The sequence below is a fragment of the Engraulis encrasicolus genome, chromosome 6 (genome assembly GCF_034702125.1).
Source record: "Engraulis encrasicolus isolate BLACKSEA-1 chromosome 6, IST_EnEncr_1.0, whole genome shotgun sequence".
In the NCBI taxonomy this organism is placed as follows: Eukaryota; Metazoa; Chordata; class Actinopteri; order Clupeiformes; family Engraulidae; genus Engraulis; species Engraulis encrasicolus.
In genome coordinates this window covers 7,307,868-7,327,255 of record NC_085862.1, presented here as the reverse complement: position 1 = coordinate 7,327,255, position 19,388 = coordinate 7,307,868, and the positions used below count along the sequence as shown (strand labels likewise).

Below are 19,388 nucleotides of genomic sequence, written 5' to 3'. Positions count from 1 at the left end.
TTGATTTTGAGGACATTTAAGTGCTGGGGTCTAAATGACCCCAAGGATCACGGATGTAACCAAAATCTGAGGGTAACAGGGTTAGATGTTGAAAAGTGAAAGAAAGTTACACTTGTTGAAAGTATCAAAGCATCACAAGACACAAACAAATCTTAAAAGGAAGCTAAGAAGAGAACACAACAATAACTCATTCTTGAACTCAAAATAATGTCTTCAAAGTTTAGATATGAAGTTGATCACAGATGACTATTCCACAATTTCGACCACTGACATGGAAAATAACAATAGTGCAAATAAACCCCAGTCATGAAGAGGTGAATGGTCTATTGCTGGGAAAAGTCAAACAAGTAATCAAACAAGCTTACAAACACATACAAAATATGTACATCAGTTGATTTGGGCTGGTCGTGGGCGCAGATAGTGGGGGGGACGGGGAGGACATGACGTACCCAGATTTCATTCACCTGGATCCGTCCCCCTCACCTTTTTGGAGAAAATATCTGATTTCTGCGTTTGCATTTTGCAGTGTGTGAAATAGCGCCTCCCTGGACCATTCACTTTCATATGTGGCAAAAAACGGTATTACACTAAGAGCTAAGAGCAGACGTCATATTTACATTTTTGGCTCAGACCAGTTGCTTGCTTTTATAATTAAAGTTAATCTCGAAGATAGTCCCTTTCTTGCTAGCTATGATGTGGATTACAAAAACTGTGGAATGTGAATGATGGTGGCGGTGGATACGCATGGATTAAAAATTGGGATAAATAGCCTACTGCGGTCAAGACAACTTTAAAGGTAAGGTCAATATGGGCTCATGTCCGCTGTGACGCTGTTATATTAGCCTAGTTGCTGATGTTAACTGATGTTAATTGTTCAGAAGGACTTTTTGGTCTCTTTGTCGTAGGCCTGTTTTCGAGTGAAAAGACAACTTTGTAGGGCCATGCCATGACAGCTGTCAATCAAGTAGGCTAGCCTAACGCAGGTAGCTGTCGTGTTCACTGTTCCCATGGCCGTAGTTACATCGTGAGAGGTTTTTTATTATTATTATTTTAACGGCAAATATGACCAACTGAAACACACAAAAAACATCTATAAACCTTTGTGAAGCGTCCTTTGCAAACTGTGGTTAACATCCATGTGCTATGTGTTCTAGTTTTGCCTTTGTGTTCTGTTTTTGAGAGTAAACAAGATTGATTAATATCGCAAGTGGTGCGACTCGTGGGAGAGAACGCAACTCAGCTGACATCGCAAGTGTTTGGTCGCGTTCGTGACAGAGCATTGCGCAAAGCAAAATTACCATGCTTTCTGGTTGGGAAAATGCATTGAAATGGCAAAGTGTGCGTGTGCAGCCTGCGCAGTAATGTGCCGTCACGAACGCGCCCATTAAGCACGCGCTTGGTGAGATCTCCGCTATCAGAAAGCCCGCGCTTGGTGAGATCTCCGCTAACAGAAAGCCAACCGTTGTATAGCCTACATAAAGCTCATGCGTAACAAGTAGGCTATGGTGTCTTAAAAAGCCATTTGAGTCATTATTTTAAGAAGGCCGGCTGCTGCATCAGCTGCTGCATAAAGGTAAAAGCAGGATATCCGTGAAAGGTAATTGATTGTAAATTGGAAAGCATGTGATAAACACTGACAGAGGAGGTCACCGGAACATCTTCAGGTGTGGATATTTTCCTGTTAATTTGGACAAGTGCCAAGACTATCGACGTTGCCACGTCTTCGTCAGAGTCAATCGCAGTAAAATATCCACACCTGAAGAGGCTCCCGTGACTACTGTGTCTGCATAGCCGTGACGCATCAGATGGCTCAGGAGCGCGGAGGATAGGCTACTTTTCTTTCTCGTTGATAGACTTTTGTCTTCTGCGCTTGTGAAGAACTATAACAACTAAATAAAAACAAAACGTTTGATGCGACTCTAGGAAAAAAAAAGTTTACTCCAAAATAGGTGGTTTGCTCTACAGAGATAGCTATCCCTGTATCTTTGGAGGAAAACAGCTGAAGTGTAATTTCATTGGGAGAAAAATATGAATGGCTGAGCAACTTGCCATCTGAGGATGTAGCTTATTATGTAACTTCAGGGTCAAGCTTTAGTTTCCTTACAAAGGGCTTTACTGACTGGGAGGATGCTGTTTATAATAAAAGAGGCATGATACCAAAGCATAGCCATTCAAAGGGAATAAGCTGAGTTGGCTGAAAACTACAACATATTTATTATTATACATGTCTACATATTTACTATTTCACATTAGGCCTATACATTCATAGAGGAGGGCCCTATATATAGGCCTGTGTAGCCTATATTTATTTATTTTCTGAATTCATTTTTAATTTATATTTTCTATTAATAATAAAATTTCGCTTTGCGCGCGCATCATGGACCTCGCCTACTTCACATGGCTGGCTACGGCCATGACTGTTCCCCCTTGGTCTGTATGCTGTCAAGGTCTGACTTCATACATTTTTTTACGGAGCTCCTTTTTGGAATGATGACTGCGGTGGTGTTATTCTGTTGGATGCATTTACTGTGAATTGTTGTTAAGCGGTACTACAACGCAAACGTGTGGATTGTATTAAGTGGTGGAGTGTAGATGCAATTGAAACGCAGCGTGGTAGAAAAATGACTGAGTAGTAGCAAGGAGGTTGTCTGAAGAGCTCAAGATCACCATTTAAGAGCGCCGCTTTTATCAAAAATGACTAATCTCTGGGGGAGACCCTATAGTTTGGCTTGGTTACCCGGTTTCTTGCTTTCCAATATCACACGCCCCAAAACCGCGCCTGGATTGAAGTTATGTTTTACATGCAATAGTCCTACCACCGCGAGACTGGTCGTCTTAAAATTTCTACAGCGATAAATCACACACTGTTGCATAGCCTGCTGTAGGCCTACATTAGTAGGCTAGTACAACGTGAAATTTGTTGACACAGTTGTCCTGTTTAAAGGTTGAATTTGTTGGGAAACCACTTGCTGATGGGATGGGAGAGGTGTTTAGAAGCGCGCGCAGGGGCGGTAGAGTCTTGGTGGGAGGGAGACTCGTGCACATTCTGAGTAGAATCTGTAAAGCTGGAGCGGTTTAAACATTTGTTAAAAAATATATAAACAATTTCAGTTCTGGTATAAAATCCGTGTATAGAGTTATTGTTCCCTGAAATTAATGCATGCAACAAATAAGCAATTTGATATTGGTAAAAGTAACTGTTGAATGGATTTACTTGTATAGACAATGCATAGAATAGACCAAAATGTATCACTAACTTTTGACTAATCAAAGTGTACCTTTACTAAGGTAGTGTCTAGTCTGGTGTACTAATCAAAGTGTAGTGACTCCTTTGGCATTAATAATAGCCAGTTGTGGTTCTACAGATTCATTCCCGGGATTACATGAGGTCCAGAATTGCCCATGAGCTCTATGAGCCCCATGCTTGCAAAAGTTGATGTCTGCTTCTGTAATTCCGTACAATGCCGGATGATATACACATCATTTGAAGGAGGAGAATCTACACTTTCCAACGATGTATGGCACTGGCTTGCACACTAAAACATCGCAGGGACAATGGATAGTGCATTCATAAGTATGTTCATTTTGATGGCTAGAAAATCATGCAGCTACTTTGACTTGAATATGTGGATGAGGTGGCAACTCAACAAATGTCATACACCTACCATTGGAAAGGGCAGACACTGAGCTTTCCAATAGTCCCATGCATTCTCTGATAAACCACAGAAATGTCTGTAGAGAAATGGACTTCTCGTCTGTCCAGTTTAACCAATGTTATGGGGTATCAAACCTTTTTTCACCTGTGGCTGTTCAGTACTTTCCATTATTCCCTTTCAAGCTATTTAAAAGATGTTTGCGACTTGAATTGCAAACAAATAACTGGAAAAATGAAGGTGACCCCAAACTTTTGAACGGTAGTGTATATTTTTTAAATCAAGATTTAAAAATGGTTAATGTAGTAGACCTACTAAAGCAAATAAAAATATTTAGCGGAAGATGAATATGCCACTAACAATAAAAAAAATGATATTCAGTGTATAATAATAATCCCCCCCCCAGTCTGACGGACGGTTGGTTGTGAAAATGTCCCCCCCAGTTTTTAAAAGCTATCTGCTTAAGAGATGAAAGCTATCTGCTCTGGGTTAATGGGGTTGGAGATGTCAGAACTGGTGTCCTGGCATGAAACCTTGTCATACTCCTTCCCAGCCTTCTTCTTCATAACTATGACAACAATGCCAACAATAAGTCCCACGAGAACAGCAGCAATGACGCCAATGATCATGCCAATGCCAGAGTCCCCATTGCCATTGCGGTTCAGCTCAGCGCTGTGCAGAATCATATTAACGGGCTCTGCTCTGCTCATGTGTGTGATCTCACAGGAGTACTGGGCCTTCTTCCTCTCCTCAGGTGGGACAGTGAGAACAACTCGCTTCTGGAAGGTTCCATCTACATTGGGCAGCGTCTCTCCCACATCCACATCGTCCTCCACCTCCACTCCATCCTCCAACCACATGATCATCACTGCCGGATAAAAGCCTGTAGCAAGGCACACTACCTCAGAATCCTTCTTGAATACAGACACCTCTGGAGGAACTGGAAGAAAAATAAGAGAACAAAATGAAGAGACACAAGCCATTTTGAGTTATAAGATAAGTAAATAGAAAGCCTTGCTCAACCTCTATAAAACAGTTCATGCAAACTAGTCAATTGTAATTCTTTATTTTTAATTATTTACTATTATTACAATTGCATTTAAATACATCTTCTAACAATGAGACTCAAAGAGTGCATTTCATTTCAGCCTCTCTGTTGACAAGCTTTGATTGCCCCACATGTTGTCTCTCACATTTCACGACATATAGCTTTATCCCTCCTGTTATCCTTGGGGTCTATTTGACCCCTTTCAATGTTTAACGTCTGAGAAATACATGATGTACATAACTACATATAACTACACAAATACATGATGTACATGTACTTTTGCTTCATATTTGATGACTTTTCCTAAATATATGGGGTCAATGTGAAAAAAGTGCTGTACACATTTTGGTTACATCTGTGTTCCTTGGGGTCAATTTCACTCCAAATTATTTTAAGTGTAGTAAACATGAATGGAACATCCATATTTTGTTGATATATGTCCCAATATGTCTAGATTATGTTAAATACATGAACATAAGCTATTTAGAACAGAACATTTTGCTTTATTTAGGGCTCTGATAGCTAACAATATGTATGATGTGGACGAGGGCCAAAACTAATGCAAGGCAACTTTTGGGCAGTTGTTGCACATTTTCGCCTGGTCATGGATTAGATCTTTTGGTGTGTGGGCTGTGTGTGGGTGGTTTTTATGTCCTCAACAGAGCAACAGTAAATATCTGAGGCGTAAAACGGTGCTAAAGTTTTTGCTTCTACTGATTTTGTAGATATTTAAATGGCTGGGGTCAAAATGACCCCAAGGATCACGGATGTAATCTAAATCTGAGGATAACAGGAGGGTTAACAGTACCATTGTATATTGGTTTTGCCTTCAGTAACTCTACAGATTGGAGGCAGTTCAACAAGGCATATGAGGGGTATTTAGAAAGCAAACTTGAGTAGTTGTAGCCCATATCTAGCCTGGTTATATGCTTATATGCGCTTATTTGCTGTTTTCTGGGGAGGGGTTATGATCAAAATTCTACTGCTCCAGACACTCCACAGAGAAGCACGGCCAGACTACAGTAGTGGAGCCAATCCTTTGGCGGAAGTATGTAGGATGGCTCGCAAGGCTAGCCCATATCACCCTGTTACAAGTTCAGGGACAACTGAAACAATTTTGATAACATTACCCTAAATGTTAGGAAAAAAATATTCAAGTTTTGTTTAGCCGTATAACATGAATTAAATGCTTGCAGAGGTAGCTCTCATCAACATGAATCCATACCTCTACGTTTCAGAGCATGCTGTCCTTTGCTAACATACTTCTTCAGCCACTCAGCACAAATCTGGAAATAATGTTTCCTGTATTTAAGGTCCGACGCATCACTGTTCCACTTGACTATGGTAGTAGATGCCTGTGACTTGGCTGCTATCCATCTCAGATTGTCCAGTTCTAGTGCCATGAAGTCCTCCCCATCATATGCAAACCTTTCAAAGCCACCAGTGACTCCAGCCTTATCATCCCACACGCAGCCATACTCCTTCTGAACGGTATGTACCCCTAGTAAACACACACATAATGGAGAATAACAAAATAGCCAAAATTTGCAAAGCACTGACAACATTTTTTGAAGAAGCATGACTTACATTATAGACATATGCTAGTACAATGACTAAAAGTACTTATTCTAAACTTTTCTCTTCAAATCCTCCTTTTTACTTTTGCCAAGGAGGAAATGTTTTCACCAGTGTTTGATTCTTTGTCTGTTTGTGTGTGTGTGTGTGTTTTTTATTTGTTCATTGGTTTGCAAAATAAGTTGTCAACGCATGTACGTATCATTCTGAAATTTTGACCTGCGCTCTAATGTATGTGTGCTTTCCTGTTTCCCTTTTATAACAGAGAGCAACACTTCATGTCACATCACTTAAACCTATAAAATGATTATGATGATAATGATGACCAATGACCAGTTCAGGGTCTATTAACATTTCAATGACACAATGACAAGAAATTTACTAGTTTCACATCAGTGAGCGAATCATTAAATTACACCAAATATCTCATCAAGATACAGGTTAATTCAATATTACCCGAACAAAAAACAACAACTTACTTTTAGTGTGATTAAAGCGGTGTTTTAAAATATCCAAGTCTGCTTTGAAAGCATACATATATCCTAAGGCTGCGTGGGTCTCTCCTCTCCAGTAGTCTGGCTTAAATTCCATCCAATCCTGTTTGGGGACTGCCTCCTTTATTTCACTGTCATAGTAACTGATCTGTATGCCGTCAACTTCCCCTACACAGATGAACTCTGGGAAATTTGAGATTCCCTCTGATGATGTATAGAAATACGTCATGGAATGGATAGCTGCAGAGCACAAATCACACAAACAGAACATCAGATGAAACAGCAAGATAACCGTTCAGGCCATTAAGGCAAATAGGAAAGCCTGAGCTATTGCAACATGCTTATGAATGCCAAAATGCCTCTATATAAATTGATTGCTATGGTTATTATTTGTACATCAAACACCACCTTGATATGTTACTTTTCTTCCAAATTAATCTAATAAGCTACAGCATAATCGCACTGGAAACTGTATGGTTATTTTGCTGTTGTTACTAAAAACAAACAGTTATTACCATGAAATTACCATAAAATTACTTTGAAATTACCATGAAACTACCAATTAGCGACCCGTACTGTAAAGTGTTACCGTCAACTTCCTTACAGTGCTACAGTCTTAGTGCTTATTTGCTCCAAAGGAATTGAAGGAATATAAATGGACAGGATATACACCAGTTACTGATATATCCCCTAACAACAATGTGTCTTTTGCCCCAATCCCACTACCGTCACATCCGCTGTTGCAGCAGATAACTTTGAAATGATGGACTAATTCGCTCAGTCAGAAAAGGACTCAACCTATCTGACTAAGTGCATGGCGAACAGCAACTATTGCAGGGTTGCATTGTTATCTGAGACAGTGTTATGTATAGTATTTCTTATATGCATAAATAAGATGATCAGCTGATAATAATGTATAAGGCATCTGAGGTAAAAGAGCCACAAAATGCACATTCAAACATATTTGTCTTTGTCTACCCTACATTGCTTCCTTCCTTCCTTGGAATGTTCCACGTTTGGACCGTTTAGAAAGTAATAGACCACTATAACATAAAACACAAAAGTAAGACAAAGTTTCCTGAGATTTTCAAAAGGCCTTAACACATTGCACAACACACGTGCAACTTCAAAATTCACATAGGCAACTGGTGACAACATGCAGCCAATGGCATTTCAGAAAAATCAAGTGTCATCAAAAGACAGGCAGACTTGAGGCCTACTGGTTTCTTCCTGAAACAGTTACTCCACCCTCCACTGCTGTGACAGCATGAACAATGGCTGCATATATCAGTGGGAAGATTCGACTATCTCGCTCAGGTCTCTGCAATCTAAAACTGGCCATTGTGGGTACATCATGGAATAATAATCTGTCAATAAAGTAAAGCAAAGTGAATTGTAACTACTTTGTCATGAGAACAATGACTGCTAATGAGCAATTTGTTTCAGACAACAAGACACATTATAAACATTCACTGAAGGTAGTAGGTACCATTTTTAAAACAACAACAGCCAGCCAGCAAGCATCAAATAGTCTGACTTTAAACAACTTGATGTTTTGCAGTTGTTGTTATTCATGTAAATGTCTAAGCTACAGTTTCACATAGTGACAGCCTGTCCTACTCTTGTATGACAACAAAGATACAGTAGAGATATGATAACTCACCAGCAGAAGACAAAGGAGCAAAGGCAATGAGAAAAACAGCCTATAGCACCATGATGTTACACCTGGCCCTGACCTATGGCAATCACACTCTATGTAAAATCAAATACAACAATTCTTCATAGACACATTTCTTCCTGCTCCCTATCATGTCTCAGTAGGTGGAATAGACCGTACGTCTAAATGTGGTCTTTATTACACTAGTCCAAAGGTCTTTTATTGCACCTATGCTCTGTTTACCTTTGTGGCCAGGTAGCCAGGAAGTGGAGCATGTGCAATTCGTTACCATACTTATGCTTGAATTGTAATATCTGGATTCTAAAGTGATATTTAATCTCTTGAGCAAATGTTTCTTTGGCAAGAAATGGCTGCTGTACTAAAAAACTAAATTTGAGGTTGCCCAAAATGTTTCTCATCCAGAGTAGTGGTCGTTGTAGGCCTAAGAGAGAGACTAGCTCAGACTCTATAGGCTAGTTAAAACAACTTATCAAGTTTGTTTCCCCAACAAGTTTGTTTGACGGGCGCAGAGCGTCTGTGCGGGGGGATTGGTCAAGCACAGACACAGATTTGATGGACGCAGAGGCTATGTGTCGGAAGCATAAATTAGGCTATACTGTACCAGATGGTTGATAAGTGAGGGAGATCGGGAAAATATAAGATATGCTGGACATTATTTGTGTAAGGACTCCAGGAAAGTGAAAGGACTGTGGTGCTCTTTTGGTGTGACTTTTATTTTTAAACTTAAATGTGAACTTTAACATATTAAATGGGCATGACTATTGTCTTGTTACATTTTGCCTTTTATTTCAATATATCAATATAAGCAGCCATGAGTTATGTAAGTATTTGGTTATAATATGCACGTGACGCAGGTATTTGTAATGCATGTACTGTACACATTGACTATTTACTCTCAATGACTGTACACTATGCTGCCAAAAGTTTTCGCTAACATGCATTTACAACGTTGGAAGAGGAAGAGACGCGCTCCAAACTGTTCCCATATGGTTGGGAACATAGAATTGCCCAAATGGTTTGGCATCCAGATGCTTTGGAATACTAAAACATTTTGGACAATTTCATGCTCTCAACGATGGGAGCAGTATGGAGCTGGCCCCTTCCTATTCCAACATGACTGCACCAGTGCACAAAACACATGGATGAGATGAAATTAAAATAAACTTGAAAAGTTTACCAGCTGCATCAGGATTCCAAGATATTCTGAGGAATATAGGAATTCTGAGGCAGCTGGTGTTTTCCATAGTGTATCTACGCATGCCCTCTAATGGCATCATTAAAGGGTTAAGTAGAATTTGCTCTACTTTTACCAAAAAAATTGCAACCTTGAGTGCCTCAGCATCTGTCTTCCTGAACCAAGTTCGAGAGCCCCTACACTGATGAGCACCAAGGAAAAAAGGTGAAGACCTAGAAGCACTCCAATTATCTGCTTGTGTTTGATACTCTACTTTTATTATGCATATGTACATATGTTACTGTTACTTTTATAACAGGTATAAAATTGGCTAATTTGGACATTGTTTCTCTCTCTCTCTCTCTCTCTCTCTCTCTCTCTCTCTCTCTCTCTCTCTCTCTCTCTCTCTCTCTCTCTCTCTCGTTACAAGTTACAAGTTACAAACCGAATTCCAAGAAAGTTTGAAAACACTTTGATATTTTGTGAAGAAAATCAACATGCTGTCATTTTCAAAACATTCAGTCCATATGGTACCAGGTGAATAATTGTGCAAGGTTGTGCAACATATCAGCTGTTACAGGCAAGTAGACTTATTGTTTTGAGGGAAATATTTGATACAGGCAATAACATTCAAAACAGTTGGGACAGGGCAAATAAAATGTTAGTGTAATGTAGGCATACAAATAATACTAAAAATGACACAAGGAAGAAGATTTTGAAATGAACAAGTAATGCACTCATGATCGGGATCACCATCATTCAATCACTTGTTCTTTTTGTCATTTCCAACAACTCCACAAAATTTCATCTAAATCCGTTCACGACTTTTTGAGTGATCCTGCTGACAGACAAAACAAACAAACAGACAAACAGACAAACCAACGCGACCGAAAACATAACCTCCTATGTGGAGGTAATTGTATTGTAATATTGAATGTAAACACAAATGCACAAATAATGAGTGGAATATTGCATGTATGAAATTATGACCGCAATGATTTTGCTCGGCTTTAACAGCACAATGCTCCATCTTGGGTAAGGATTGGATATTTTTTTTGTAAATGACTGCATTATGTGTCATTCCAAGTGTAACACATTTTTTGAAATCCAGTTTAAAGTCGGCCACAACATCTACCATTCAATTTCATGATGTCATAGAATAAGAAGTTCCCAAACATGCAGAAATGTGAGGGTGCACTGAAACCCTGAGTTAGCCTGCTATATTTTGGACCGAACCATTATTACACCAGTGTAGACTCGCGAAACAGACTAAAGATACTACACTGTAAAAGAAGAAAGGTTTAAAGTAACAAAAGTTAGCGCTCAGGCTGCTCCGGGCCCACTTGTCATTCCCCAGTACGCTTGTCATTCTCTGGGTCCAGGCTACGGACCATTGGTGACAGAGCCTTCTGTGTTGCTGCCTCCACCCTTTGGCACAGTCTACCTCTCCATATCCGTCAAGCCCCCATATTGGCTACCGTATGTTCAAAAGGCACCTGAAATCGTATTTATTCACTGAGGCCTATGGTCCTTTTTCATCCTGCCCCCTCAACTCCACTTCTACCTCTTCCCCTCTTCTCTCCTCTGTTCCCTAAGTAAGCACAATTTAGCCCTCTTATTTACTGTAAGTGACAGACCACACATGAGCACCGACAGTATAGTCATGCAGCAAAGCAGGTATATGGTAGGGCTATAGTAATGGTATTATGTAATTTGGGGAAAAGCATTGTCAAATGGACCGAAAATATTGTGCATTTCATATTCTATTTCCAAACACAACACTACTGGCTAGGCAGCAAATAACAAGCAGCCAATGGCATTCACAAAAAAAATCAATCATCATCAAAAGACAGGCAGACTTGAAGCCCACAGGTTTCTTCCTGAAAAGGTTACTCCGCCCACAACTGCTGTTGATGGGGAAAACCAATCCATTATCTCCCTTAAATCTCTGTGATCTAAAATTGACCATATAAGCACTGGGGACATCATGGAATAAATAATCTGTCCATAAATGAAAGTGAATGGTATTTTTGTTTTAAAAAGAATGATGTGTGAATGGTTGCAAGTCTTTTGGTTCAGACAAATAGCCACACAGTGAACATTCACTGGCACCACTTTTTAACGGCAGCCTGTGATTCTCAGTTTAACTTACTTGGTAGGCCTACATTATTAAGTATGTAAAGTGATGAAGTATAAACAACTTGATAGTTTTAGTTGTCTAAGCCACTGGTGCCACAGTGAGCCTATCCTGTCCCACATACAACAGTTAATCCTCTAAACACTATGTAGGCTAATAGCCTACCTCTTTGTCTTGCAATAAAGATACAAACATGGGAAAAACTCACCTGCAGAAGAAAATGACGCAAAGGAAATGAAATAAATAGCCCCTGACATCATTGTTAGGCTATTCAATATCCATTGCAATTCACAGCAATGTTTCATATTTCTTTCTGCTCCCGCTCATACAAGTCTCAGTAGGTGGAATAGACCGTACGTCTAAATGTGGTCTTTATTACACTAGTCCAAAGGTCTTTCATTACACCGTGCTGTTTACCTTTACAGCCAGGAAGTGGGCCATGCGTAGGCCTATATCAAGGTGGTTGCCACACTCATTCTTGAATTCTAAATTCTTAATGATTTTAAAGTGTTTTTAATCTCTTAATGTACAGTCCCTGTTATACATTTGTTGTTACCAGAATGGTAGACCAATGTATTACTAAATATGCACTGTCATAGTGGTGTAGTAGTATGGTTGTTAAGTTTTCTCCAGTGGTTGAATCAAGTCAAGTCAAGTCAAGTCAAGTCAGCTTTTATTGTCACTTTCTTCATAGGCACAAGTCATACAAGGAAAATGAAATTACGTTTTCTCTCTATACCATGCCAGGACATAGACATATACAAGAGGTAACAGTGATAGACTGGTAACAATAAGTGGTCAATAATAAATACAGTACAAATGTACATTTAACATTTAACATTCAACATTTAACATTGAACATGTAAACAGAAGATAGGATAAGATAAAAGAATGTAGACATTACAATAATAGAATAATAACAGTGACAGTAGCAAGTAGACAGTAGACATTGTGTGCAGCATGTTGTATTGTCTTATGTTCCAGGACTGATGTAGTGCAGGTAAGGTGCAGTCCCATGGTACAGTATCATTTGTGTGTGTGTGTGTGTGTGTGTGTGTGTGTGTGTGTGTGTGTGTGTGTGTGTGTGTGTGTGTGTGTTCTTGTGAGGTAGTGCAGGTCCAATGGCGTGTATTCAGGAAAAAAATATTCGATATTGCACCTCAATATTGTAGCCTGTTCATATTGAAATTCTCCCTTACAGTAGCCTATCCACCAGATTAATTGCACGATATAAAGTGAATTTACAACTATTTGGGTTTAAATGCCAGTACTGAACACATATACAGAAGGCTATATGTATGTTCCTAATATTCTCCTACGTTCCCTGCCTGAGATTATCACATGTGATTTGCATGTCATGTGTGCATCTCTGTTTCCTCCTATTTAACAGTGCTGTTGATTTCTGTGGTGACCTGTACCCTCTCTGTTGTGCTGGCTGTACCCTTCGCATTATTTCTCTGTCAAACACGTCGTAAGTGATCAGCTTGATATAGGCCTAACAAAATACTGTAGCATCAGGAGATACTGTGTTATGTACATTTTTTATAATGTAATATTACAATTTAATGTTTTGGCATAATAATATTCAATAACATAAGGGATTAAGTGGACTGTTTAGTTGTAATCTTAAGGTGTGTAATGTGTTGGCACTCACAAGGATGCCATTATGGTTCATGTTCTATTGATAAATATTCATGTCAAATTCATAATAATTGATAAATAACCAGTACTATTTCCTTTTTAAATACGGAGGGTCACCCCTAGTGTGTCACCTCCACTGGCTGTGTTTCCCATTCACAGAAACAACACAGAGCATCGGAGTGAATCAGGAATAGATATGTTTTCCTGCCGAAAAGTCTTTGTAGTGTTAAAAAATGAATGCATGGTTCAACCTTTTCCTCTCTTTATTTTTTAACAATACATTATTTTGGTCAGCACCCTAAAAGATGAGAAAAAATCTGTTTGGGTGACCAACCTTAATGAGGGTTTATGTTATACACAATCACTGTAGTGACTCCTTGTAGGTTCTACATCTAGACGCCAAGAAGGTGTTTCAATTGTTTCAAGAGACGGTTTATTCCAATGTTCCATCAAATTTAAAAGTTTTCTTCAGTTTCCAAAAGTTCATCAATTGTACATTTCCAAGTTTCCAAAGCAAAAAATACCGTCCAAAAACAACATAAAAATGCGATATTGAAAACGGTTTCCTGCTGGCGTCTTTGACTTTCCAAAAGCCTAATGCTTCATGCTCAATGCTCAAAGTGAGCTCTTTGTTCCAAAGAAAAGCCGTCTGATTATTCACCTGGGCCAATTAGGCACCCAGGTGGATCATCAGCCAGGCTACCAAATCTGAGGTGCAGGGACAATTTACGCCAGCAGGTGTCACAATTCCAAAAACCAAATGTCAACAAACCAAAAGTCAAGTAAAAATGAAATACCAAATCAAACACAAAAATGGCTCCTACACATCACCCCCCTTATTGCTACTGGCTAAGGACAGGTACAATAACAATCAAATAAAAAATATGGAGCCATGTATACACAAGTAAATTCAAATCATCTTTTACATCAAGTCATAATTCACATCAACATTCACAAAAGACATCAAAAGTGTACTTTTTTTGTGATTTTCATTTTCATTTCAGTGCTCAGTTCATAGAGTCCATTTGCCATTACAGGCATTGCTCATTCAAGAGTCCATAAGTGGTGTATGTTGTGCTTAGTGTCTGTGTATGGATACGACGCTTGTGTGTGCACGAATGGATCTTCGGAGGTCCATGGTCCATGTGCGCATGTGAAGCCTAGAATGTTCAGTGTAAGTGAAAAGCAAGCATCATCATCATCATCATCATCATCATGATAGAAAGCATTGTTTCACACAAAGCAATCATTCAAAGTTCCTCGTTAGATCGTACCATATCACAATCATACTAAAGTCCTATTTACATGTCATTCTCCAACAACAGACAGACCTTTGTAATTGGTCTCTCTAAGACACTTGTTTGGGTTTTCAGTGTTACACTACGTACCACCCCTTTTGAATCTTTCTTTGTGTCAATAACCCTCCCCAACATCCAAGATGCCCTAGGGGCAGTAGGGTCAGAAATTAAAACAACATCCCCACTCATGTAATTACGTTTAGTTCTCAACCATTTTTGTCTTTCTTGTAAGGTTGGAAGATATTCCCTAACCCATCGTTTCCAGAATGCATCGGCTAAGTATTGTACTTGTTTCCATCTGCGTTTACTGTACGTGTCTGATTTCTGGAACAGACCAGGAGATAGTGTGGGCTGACCTTTAAGGAGTAAAAGGTGGTTAGGGGTCAAGGGTTCAAGGTCATCAGGGCTATCAGAGATGGTGGTAAGTGGGCGACTATTAATGATTGCTTCTACTTCACAAAGGAAAGTATGAAGGGACTCGTCATCTAGTGTTTGGCCTTTGGTTACGGCCAGGAGTGTTTGCTTTACTTGCTTGATTAATCTTTCCCATACCCCCCCATGATGCGAGGCGGCAGGTGGGTTGTAGATCCATTCTATGCCCTTTTGCTGTAGAGCTGCTTGGAGTTTGTGACTTTTATTCCACTCCTTAATGGCATTCCTGAGCTCACGGTCAGCTGATACCAGATTTGTTCCATTATCTGATCTGATCTGCTGTACTTGACCTCTCCTGCTCACGAACCTACGAATAGCATGGATGCATGAGTCAGTGTCAAGTGAGTTGGCTACTTCTAGATGAACGGCTCTGGTGGTGAGGCATGTGAAAAGAACACCATATCTCTTAACTTCACTTCGTCCTTTTTTCACTATTATTGGGCCAAAGTAATCTGCACCAACATAAGTAAAGGGTGGTGAATCAGGTGTCACTCTCTCTTTTGGCAGATCTGCCATCTTTTGCTCTCCTAAGAGTGCATGTTGTTTTCTGCAGAACACACACTCGGATCTGATCTTTCTGGCCAGAGCGTTTGCTGCTGGTATCCAGTAATGCTGTCTCAATTTGGCCAACATGTGATTCCTTCCACAGTGTCCTAGTTGTTCATGAATGTGTCTCAGGACAAGTTTGGAAATGTGGTGGTGCTTGGGAAGAATCACAGGGTGTTTTTGAGTTTCTGGGATAGCCATTCTGCTCAGTCTCCCTCCAGTATGGAGGAGTCCATCCTGCATGAAAGGGTCCAGTTTGCAAATTGTGCTATGTTTACTAACATGTGTGTTTCCCTTCTGCAAGGTTTCCATTTCGGTTGGGTAACTTTCTCTCTGAGCAGATTGAATGATGGCATGTTCTGCAGCCTTTAGCTCATCCAAGGTAAGTTGCGCATTCATACATTTCATTCCAGTTCTCATTTTTCCCTTCCCTTTCCGTGGTTTCTTGTCATCAGAATCAACATTCAGCATCTCCTTTCTTTTCTGACTGAGGTTCAGGAGCACACTTTTCAGTCTAAGCATCCATGCCACTGCTCTTATGAGCTTACTCCAATTTGAGTGGTACTGTAGGAAGTTGTGGGTTGGGTTCTGATTGGTTGTGGTTGCCATGACTACAACATCTCTCTTCACCTCAGCATCACCATCAAATGTCTGCGTGTCAATGTCAGACTTTGGCCATTCAGAATTTTGCTTCTTGAGAAAGTGTGGGCCACTAAGCCATGTGGTGGACTGGGTGAGTGCACTAGCTTTACACCCACGAGATGCACAGTCTGCTGGGTTGAGTTTTGTCTCAATGTATCTCCATTGTTTTACTTCAGTTATTTCTCTTATTGTGTGCACCCTATTGGCCACAAATGTCTTGTACCTTTTATTTTCATTTCTTATGTATTTTAGCACTGCTGTGCTATCGGTCCAGAAGACTGAACTTTCCAGAGTGAGCTGCAACTCTGTTCTGAGTAGCTTATCTACCCTAACTGCGAGCATTGCAGCGGTAAGCTCCAGTCTTGGCATGGTCATTTGCTTCAGGGGTGCTACACGTGATTTCCCCATTACAAAAGAGATGTGTACTTCCTGTTCAGCATTCTCAAGACGGAGGTAGGAGACACAACCATATCCGCTTTCTGAGGCACCACTGAAGTGGTGTAATTGTGCAGATGTTACCTGACCAAACTGCGCAGGCTTCATGCACCTGGTGACTGCAAGCTCTCCAATGTGTCTCAGTCCAGTCAGCCACTCCTGCCACATCTGCACATGGTGCTCTGGTAGGTCTTTATCCCAGGCATGGTTTTGTTTGCACAGGTCCTGCAGGATGTTTTTAGCTGTAAGGACAAATGGACAGATGAGGCCAAGAGGATCATACACAGATGCGATTACAGACAGTATACCTCTCCTGGTGTGTGGCTGATTCTTTAGGCTCACAGCAAAGGTAAGTTCATCCCTTTCCACACACCACTGGATTCCAAGACTTCTTTCCACAGGCAATTCACTCTTTTCCAGGTCAAGATTTTTCACTTGCTGTGCTCTGTCTGCCTGTGGGATGGACATAAGAACAGTTCGGTTATTGCATATCCATTTGTGCAAGCGGAAGCCTCCCATTGCACATGCAGTTTCTAGTTCCTTGTACAAGGATATTGCATCGTTCTCGGTTGCCACTGACTTTAAGCAGTCATCGACGTAAAAATTAGACTTAATCGTCTCCATTGCTTCCACAGAGAATTGATCTTTGAAGTCCTCTGCTGTTTGTCTGAGTGCGAAACTGGCGCAGCTTGGTGAAGATGTTGCACCAAATATGTGCACGGTCATTCTATATTGTCTGAGTGGTTGACTTGTGTCACCATTTGGCCACCAGAGAAAGCGCAAGAGGTTGACATGTTTCTCTGCTACCCTCACCTGGTGGAACATGCTTGCTATGTCCGCCATTAATGCAACTGGCTCTTGGCGGAAGCGCAGGAGAACACCTACCAGGTTGCTAGTGAGGTTTGGGCCTTGAATGAGAGCACTGTTCAAAGATGTTCCTTGAAATGATGCAGAGCAGTCGAAAACTACACGCAAAGTGCCCTTTTTTGGGTGATGTACAGCATGGTGTGGAAGAAACCAGACTGTTCCACTCTCCTTGTTCAGCTCATCATCTGGGACCATTTCCGCATAGCCACTTTCGATCACTCCCTGTAGGAAGGCTGTGTATTCTGCATGATATTCTGCATTTCTTTCTAATTTTCTTTTCAGGGAGAGAACACGTTGCTGTGCCTGTTGGTAATTGTTTGGCATGTTTACATTCTCCTCCTTCAAAGGTAAAGGTAAGTAGTAATGACCATTTTTCCATTCTTTTGATTTTTCCATAATTGACATGAATTGTTTGTCTGCTATTGACATTTCTGTTTTCTCTTCAGATTCTTTCTCTGGGAAATCGTGATGGTATTGTTTTACCAACAACTCATTCAAGTTGGCCACTGAAATGCGATTCACTACCGCTGCACATGCATGGCTGCCTTTGAGGTCACATGTGCTTTCTTGCATGAGTCCACCGATTACCCATCCTAGGGGGCATTTAACGGCATACGGACCATTTCCTCTACTGTTAATGACTTTCCAGGGTTCCATAAGTTTGGCAGCATTTGTTCCAATTAACAATTCTATGTCGGCATCCAGTTGTGGCAGCTTGACTTCTTGTAAGTATGGCCATTTCTGAACTGACTCCTGACTGGGTATGTGCTGTTTTGACACTGGCAATTTTGGTTGTGTGTAAACATCTGGGAGCTTGTGAAACTTGTGATCCTCCATACTGCTGACCTCCAGGCCATTGACTACACTGCTGCTAACTGCCTTCTCCTGTCCCATTGTTCGCAGTAGAATTGTGCAGTTTTTTCCACAGGTGTTTAGCTTTCTTTTCAGGGAATCAGTGCAGAACGTGGAGGAGCTACCGGGATCTAGAAAGGCGTAAGTATGTACAAATTGTTCTGAATTGACAACTTTAACCTTTACAGGGACTATGGCTAGTGTGCATTGTGACTCACTGTCCTGCAGGTGGTCCTTTTCCACAGACACCAGTGCACTTGTTGCAGGTAAGGCATGATCAGCTTGTCCGTCATCCTTTGGCTTTCCTGTGTGGATATGCAGAACAGTTGGGTGAGATAATGAACATTTGTCACAGGTCATTCTATTGGAGCATGTCTTACTCATGTGTCCCTTCTCCAAGCATCCGAAGCACATTCCATTTGTTTTTAAGAATTGTATTCTTTCGTTGTTTTGTTTTCTTGCAAACAGTTGACAGTTTTGAAATGCATGATTCTTTCCACAGAATAAACATGGTTTGTCAAATGCACTCTTGTTTGTTTTTTGTTTATGTCCAGGTGTGTCATTGTTGTTGGCAGGTACATGATCGACAGTGGTTGCAAAGCTGGATCTGGCATTGGGTCTGCTGCTCACAGTTTGTTTTGTTTTAGGGGCCCTTTTGGCATCCACTGTGCCACTTATGTCTCCAAAGACCGGGTCTAGCATTGCCCTGCACTGCTTGTCAACGAAGTCCACTAGGTCTTTGTATGTCACTTGTTGGTCTTTGTCATGTAAGGCACACACATGTCCACGCCACCTATCTCTCAGTCTGTAGGGGAGTTTAGACACCAATTGTCTGAGGTTGGTGGAATTCTCTAATTCCTTTAGGCCATCTACATCCTGCATGGTGTGATAGCAGCTGTTTAAAAACAGAGCATAA

The 19,388-nt window shown here is 40.6% G+C and overlaps 1 protein-coding gene across 1 annotated transcript; it reads right to left on the bottom strand.

The window, feature by feature from the left end:
* Positions 1 to 4,114: 4,114 nt before the first annotated feature.
* LOC134450528 (major histocompatibility complex class I-related gene protein-like) lies at positions 4,115 to 18,514 on the bottom strand. The gene is made up of 6 exons (XM_063200368.1): positions 18,460 to 18,514; positions 16,843 to 16,995; positions 11,163 to 11,213; positions 6,756 to 7,016; positions 5,927 to 6,202; positions 4,115 to 4,593 (listed from the first exon to the last, which is right to left on the bottom strand). The coding sequence occupies exons 1-6, from the start codon at positions 18,512 to 18,514 to the stop codon at positions 4,115 to 4,117; spliced, it is 1,275 nt and encodes a 424-aa protein (XP_063056438.1).
* Between the last annotated feature and the right edge of the window lie 874 nt (positions 18,515 to 19,388).

Bases quoted from the DNA above. Each gene is read 5' to 3' on its own strand.
- LOC134450528 (XM_063200368.1), bottom strand. From the start codon at position 18,514: ATGGGACAGGAGAAGGCAGTTAGCAGCAGTGTAGTCAATGGCCTGGAG. The intron at 11,214-16,842 runs GTCAGGTAACAT...GTGCTTACTTAG, and splicing joins CATGAAGCCTGCGCAGTTTG to GGAACAGAGGAGAGAAGAGG. The intron at 7,017-11,162 runs GATGAAAAAGGA...GTGATTTGTGCT, and splicing joins AAGTGGAGTTGAGGGGGCAG to CTGCAGCTATCCATTCCATG.